At 40.0% G+C, this 6771-nt stretch overlaps 1 protein-coding gene across 1 annotated transcript; it reads right to left on the bottom strand.

Annotated features, from left to right (window-relative positions):
• Positions 1 to 2104: 2104 nt before the first annotated feature.
• On the bottom strand, positions 2105 to 3400 carry LOC123089589 (acetylserotonin O-methyltransferase 3-like). The gene is made up of 2 exons (XM_044511227.1): positions 2867 to 3400; positions 2105 to 2321 (listed from the first exon to the last, which is right to left on the bottom strand). Exons 1-2 carry the CDS (start codon positions 3336 to 3338, stop codon positions 2308 to 2310), a joined length of 486 nt encoding a protein of 161 aa, XP_044367162.1. The 5' UTR covers positions 3339 to 3400; the 3' UTR covers positions 2105 to 2307.
• Between the last annotated feature and the right edge of the window lie 3371 nt (positions 3401 to 6771).

Raw genomic sequence — 6771 nt, 5'->3', positions numbered from 1 at the left:
CAACTGATTTGAGTTGTTTCAATTGAAAGAAATACATGTTTCAATAATTTGAAAAGCTAATTCACTCATTTGAAAATAAAAATATTCTTGTTTCAAGAAGCTGGTATATGTCACAAAAATAAACTTAAATTATTTCATAAAACTAACTTCACTCATTTGATGTAACTTGTTTCAAATAACTCATTTCAATTATTTCACAAAAACCGATTTCACTCAATTGAAAAGGAAAAAATCGCTCGCTTCATAAAACAGATTACACTCATTTCAGAACCTATATTTCACTCATTTCAAAAATGATTTCACTCATTCAAACAATGTTTTCATTCAATTCATAAAGTTGGTTTCATTGAATTAAAAAAACATATTTCAGTTAATGGAAATAACCCATTTCATAAAACTGGTTTCACTCATTACAAAATATATCTCAAAAACTAATTCCACATTGTATTTATGAAATATATTCAAATGTATTTCAATCATCTCAAAAGTTAGTTTCATATGTTTGAAATATAAATTTTAACTTGAAATAAGTGAAATTTAAATGAAATGAAAAAACAATTTCAGTCGCTTCATAAAATAGATTTCACTCATTTCGAAAACTATATTTCACTCATTTCAAAAACGATTTCACTCATTCAAACAATGTTTTCATTCAATTCATAAAATTGGTTTCATTGAATTCAAAAAACATATTTCAGTTAATTGAAATAACCCATTTCATAAAACTGGTTTCACTCATTACAAAATATATCTCAAAAACTAATTCCACTTTGTATTTATGATATATATTCAAATGTATTTCAATCATCTCAAAAGTTAGTTTCAAATGTTTGAAATATAAATTTTAACTTGAAATAAGTGAAATTTAAATGAAATAAAAAACAATTTCACTCGCTTCATAAAATAGATTTCACTCATTTATAATTCTTTTTTGAAATAATCCGTCTTACATGTTTTAAAATAACTAGTTTCACATTTTCTAAATAACAAGTTAAAAATATTTCAGAATGAAATTTGTTTCATATGCATGAAAACAGAATGTACTCATTTGAAAATTTTGATTTCGCTCCAATACTTTTTTCGTGTATTCCACAAAACATGTTTCACTCATTTGAAATGTTGAAATTAAAAGATGTTTGAATGTATTCAAGCTTGATCTTGTTCTAAAGGTCTTGGCATCAGGAGTTCAAATATATAAAATGTTTTAAAAATCAAGTTGCAGTTTAAAATATATGAATGAATGAAATTGGTAAAGAGAAAATAAAGGGCATGAATTAGTCTGACATGTGATGCATCTTCTGTACGTGAGAATGAGGAGAGAGAATGGACCATGCATACGTCAAGTATAACTTTACTGCTGACATGGGCCCCTCTCATCTGACATTGATTTGACTATTAATAAAGATACAAGAGATAGACTCTCATTATACACATCTATATATTGTCTGTGGGCCTACCTATAAAACGAATCACTTCGCATTTGAGTGGCAGATGTGTTGCCGGTAGGTACCGTATCCAGTAAAAAGAGGTTTGCGGTATCTACATGCATGTTTGTTTTGCTGGGTCAAGCGGCTGTTGTGGAGATGCAGCACAAGCATAGGACGTGTGCGTGCATGTAGTTGGTGGAGAGCAAAAGAAGGAGCAAGCCGTTTGTGTGACTTGGCCGGCGTGCGTGCGTGTATGTCGTGGATTTGCTAGTGCGTGCGTGCGTGCTGTTAGAGGGTGTTGGGTGTGTGTGCACCGGGGTATAAGAACCCGATAATATGTACCTACGAAAGCTGTAACGTAATGTTACGTGATTTTCCTTAACCAACCAATCATAACCCCCCCCCCCCCCCCCCCCCTTCCATATTCCAGCGGGTGGGCCTGGGCTTTTTCTTTCCTCCAACCAAAACAGACCAAGTCAGCTTTTTCGTAACTTTACGTAGGACTTTTACGTAGATGTTGCATTGCTCATAAGAACCCCCTCTTGTATTGCTTGTAGTTGTGCCGGTTTGTTGCCGAGCCACGGTGACGGTATGAGCCGAGCCGGGGGTATGTACCCAGTAAAGTAAGGCTGTTCGTGTGGCCGAGGCGCCGTTCGTGCGGCGGAGGCGTTTGTGCGCCGGGAAAATCTAGTGTGCTCCTTCTTCCACCTTCGTCCGAGCGAGTGAGAGAAGATGAGTGGCGAGCTGGTCCAGGGTTTGTCCCAACACCATCTGCAGATCCCTTTACCATATCTATGATTATCACCTTCCCTCCTGAGTTCTTGGCAGGGATAGCCTCCTTGCAAGTTGAAGTATTTTGACGCAATCTTGATGACCCCAGTCATGCATGATGTTCTATAACAAATATAGAGAGAAAATTTAGAAGAAAAGAAGAAAACAACGGATAATTAGAGAAAGAGGAAAATGAGAAGATTGATTGCACTATAAGAATTGATAGAGAAAAAAACTTTAAAGAAAAAGATGGACGGTTTAGTGAATGAAATAAGATAAAGGTAACAATCAAGGCTGACGCATACGCCAGGGTATATTGATTTTTAGGAAGGAAAAAAAGGGTCTTAGAGTACTACATCTGTTCCAGCCTATATCTTTTTTAAAGTCCGTCATTACAAACTTTGACCATAGTTATAGACAAATATGTACATTTAGAATACCAAATGTATGTCATAGGATACATCATCAGTTGTATTGTCATGGTTTATATGTCTGAATTGTCTGTAAACTCGTTCAAAATTTGGTCAGTTTCACTTTTCAGAAAATCTTTTGGATTAATGGTACGACAGGATCAAACCACATAGCAATACTAGGTGGTGTCAATGGGGTACATAGACATACGTTGAGCAAGACAACATCCGCGGGTGGAATGGATTCAAACATGTCACCTGCGACGATACGCAGGTTGCCATGGTCACCGGCGGCCTGGCCGACAACGTGAGGGAGGTCTAGCACGTCGCACTTGATGCGCGGGAACGCCTTGGCCATCACCCGCGTGCCCGCGCCGTTGCCGCCGCCGACATCCACGAGCGAGCTCAGGCCGCGGAAGATGCGGCCCTTGTCCAGAAGGATGACCTCGAGGAAGAGCTCGCTGTGGTCAGGTTGCGCCACGGGGGACAGGTTGCGCCAGCCGACGAGGAAGCGGCACGCCGTGGTCATCCCGTACTGCACTTCGGCGGCCGTGCCATCGGTAGCACAGGCGGTGGCGCTGAAGATACCCGAGGCGCTGAGCAGCTCCATGACGCGCCGGAGGTCGGCAAGCCTGGCCGGGTGCACCTTGGTGTTGGCCAGGGTGGCGGTGCCGCCGCGGCGGTGGATAGAGCCCGGGATGCCGAGATCCACGGCGCACTTGAGCGACATGGACTTGACGTAGCCGAGCACGTGGTTCTGGAGCTCTGGAACTTCACTGCTAACAGCTTTGATAGATGTATGTGTGTGTGATCCCTAGCTCTTCCTACCAACGGCTTTTATACACAAACAACCGTGTCTTCTCTCTCTAACAGCAGATTTTGATTATCTATCCAATATAGATAATTACAGATATAATCAAAAGCTCGAGCTATACTCCATCATTTAATCAGGTCAAACAAATTGATGAACTGAGTCGCATGAGTAAGGTGGGCACAATAATTATCGTCTTGCTGATACGCATGGCTCACCCTTAATTTGGTGAGGATAGGGAGCCAGTCTTATGATCATCTGTTGGTCCATTTATAGATTTATACTTCAACAGAAATGGCGCCATGTTTGGAAATATACAAGATGCGACGCACGCACATATTGCCGCGACATTTTGGGAGCATCATTGATCCATTTCTTCCTTGATTAGACCATTACCTCCCACCTGTCTACTAAAAAAGACGACCAAGCCATCAATCCATCTAAATACTAATGCTCCCATGTACTCCACTGATTTATTCAAAGAAGTGAGATACCATGATCTTACGACTGAAAGTGTGTGCCCTATCACCAATTCACCATGATGTGGTGAGGGGACAATAGTGATTGTTGGGCAAGAAGAGGAACTCGCACAGGTAAGAGAATACACAAGGAGCAACTTGTACTAGCAGTGGTTGAGTGCTATGCATCGGACACACTAAGGGCCTCTGATTCGTAGGATTCTCAAAACACGAGAATAGGGAAAACACAGCAATAAAGTGGCATGTCATCTTTTATCCTATATGATTACAAAACTACATGAATTTGGGTGGAAGAGTGTTTTACAGCACAGGAAAAACAAAGGAGTTCTATCAAAAGGTTTGAGTGGATGGAAAGTTTCCTCCAAAATGAAGCACAAATGAATCCTATGGAAAAATTCCTAAGGATTCCAATCATGCAAATCAAACGGCCATCATAGAAAAAGAACGAAGGATTCGAGTCCTCCAAAAATCCTATGGATTTCCTTTGAATCAATAGAGCCCTAAGTGTGTGTTTGGATCTTGGGCTAGAACGATACTAGCCACATTAAAGAAAGCAGGACGTTTGGTACCTTGTGAAAATCGGCTTTGTTAGGAAATATAGTCAATACCTGACTCTAGAACCTTGCCGAAGGAGAAGAGTCGGATTGGCTCCCCAGCATGGGAAAGAGAATGAAAGCGTCCTCCAACTGCCTACACATCACGTGCTCATGGCTAGTACTAACCGAGCAACATGTCTTGCTTTTATAGGCAATGCCCAAATGAGCAAGATAAGCTACACATCCAAACAGAGCCTAATTAATTAATCACCGACAGAGATCAACCCGCCCCATACAAAAACAAGCTGTCAAGGCAATGGAAATCCTGAATTTGACTGTTTATTGGTAAGAACAAATCAATAAAGTACTAATTAAAGTAGCAATCGACACTAAGAAGAACTATATAAGACACAACATTCATGACAAGTCAAAAAACTTGTCTCGGGTAAGTCTAACACAAACCATTTTTAAATGGGAAAATAAAATGTGTAAACGCCCGTGCAAGGGGGATAGAGCGGGACGTGTTCCTAGAGTGTCAATGTGGACGAGTTTGCACTATAGCAATCCAATCAATTTATATGCAAAAAATAAATGACCACATATATGGTAAGGTGAAATTGCAAGGCCAGGCAGATGAAACTAATCTCGTCAACTTATTAACACTTCATTTAGAAAGTGAAAAAAAGTTCTATAGTTCACCCTTATGCTCAATTGATAATCAATTTTAATTGTTGGCTTCATGAAACGACGGCTTCAGACGGTGAGTATGGATTATCAGGAAAAAATCACTCTAAACTTTTCACCCGGTGTTTTATGGAGTTGCCACCGTGTTGGCATCAAAAGGTGATAACTTTTGTACAAATACAATGTCAACTTCATAATAATGGTGTGGCAACTCTCGTAGTCCTGCCCTTTCGAGGGCGATAAGTTACCGTTGTGTCAATGGCGGGTCTTCTGCCATCTATAACTCCGGTGGATGGGATCCATGGCCCTCCTTCTGCCTTTTGTACATGATATGTGTCATGTTCAAATGATGAAGTGTTTGTGCTATATTATGCTCTATGCATAGATATACTTTGTGATAGTGGTGGCCATATAGATTTGTGGTAGTATTTGTGCAATAGATATTTCTGCTAGCAATTAAATCTACTTATGGTGGTCCCACTAGTAGAATAGAGGACTTTGGTCCACCGCGGGTTAGCCCATTAGTCCCGGTTCAGTCTAGAACCGGGACTAATGGGGGCATTAGTCCCGGTTCATGCGCCCAGGGACCACGTGGGCCATTTTTCCCGGTTCGTCTGGGCCTTTTAGTCCCGGTTGGTGCCACGAACCGGGACTAAAGGGTGTGATGCCCTTTAGTCCCGGTTCGTGGCACCAACCGGGACTAAAGGGTTAGACCTTTAGTCCCGGTTGGTGCCACCAACCGGTACTAATGGGGTTTGAGGCATTAGTACCGGTTCATGGCACGAACCGGTACTAAAGGTCCCATTTTCACCCCTCGTGGATCGCCTTTTCAGTTTTAGAAAAAATAAAAGAAAATGATGAAAATGTCAAAAAAATAATAAAAAAAAGTTTCCCATGTGATATGTGGTCTAGTTGTTGGGAAAATTTGCAAATGTGAATTTCGACTTTATTTGCAAAATCTCTCTAAAATTTAGTAAAATGGGCATAACTTTTGCATACTAACTCGGATGTAAAAGTTTTTTATACGATAAATCATCTACTCGAAAAGTTACATCCGAATTTAACAGGGGGACCTCTGTTAAACATTTTCAAAATCCTCAAAAACCTAACAGAAAAAAAGTTACGAGGCTTTTAAGATCTAGAGTGGAAAAAATCGAAAAAATTTCAAACTGTGGTCAAACAATGGTCAAACTAATTATTCTAGAATATTAGTGTTACTAAATAATTATTTCAGTTATTTTGAATTTTGGTCAAATCTGGTCAAACTATGGTCAAACTGTGGTCAAACAATGGTCAAACAATGGTCAAACTAATTATTCAAGAAATATTAGTGTTACTAAATAATTATTGTTTTTTAAAACAATAGTTTCAAACTCAAACAGCGAAATGTGTCACTTCATGCTCACGCAAAATTCCTGAGGGTTAATAGGATTGACATCTTACTATTGTCAGGAAAACAACAAGTGCAGACTTGGAAACGAGGGAGAATAGAACCCGAAAGTTAAGCGTGCTCAGGCTGGGGGAGTGGGAGGATGGGTGGCCGTTCGGGAAGTTAGATGATTAGGAATGATGATGGGTGACTAGAGATTAGAGGATAAATTGAGCAGTGATGAGGGGTGGTGATTAGAGATTAGAGGTTAAAATAATTCAGAA

Source organism: Triticum aestivum, chromosome 4B (assembly GCF_018294505.1).
Source record: "Triticum aestivum cultivar Chinese Spring chromosome 4B, IWGSC CS RefSeq v2.1, whole genome shotgun sequence".
Classification (NCBI taxonomy): domain Eukaryota; kingdom Viridiplantae; phylum Streptophyta; class Magnoliopsida; order Poales; family Poaceae; genus Triticum; species Triticum aestivum.
Note: the sequence above shows the minus strand (reverse complement) of the source record. Positions and strands in the feature narration are given on the sequence as shown.

Bases quoted from the DNA above. Each gene is read 5' to 3' on its own strand.
- LOC123089589 (XM_044511227.1), bottom strand. From the start codon at position 3,338: ATGTCGCTCAAGTGCGCCGTGGATCTCGGCATCCCGGGCTCTATCCAC.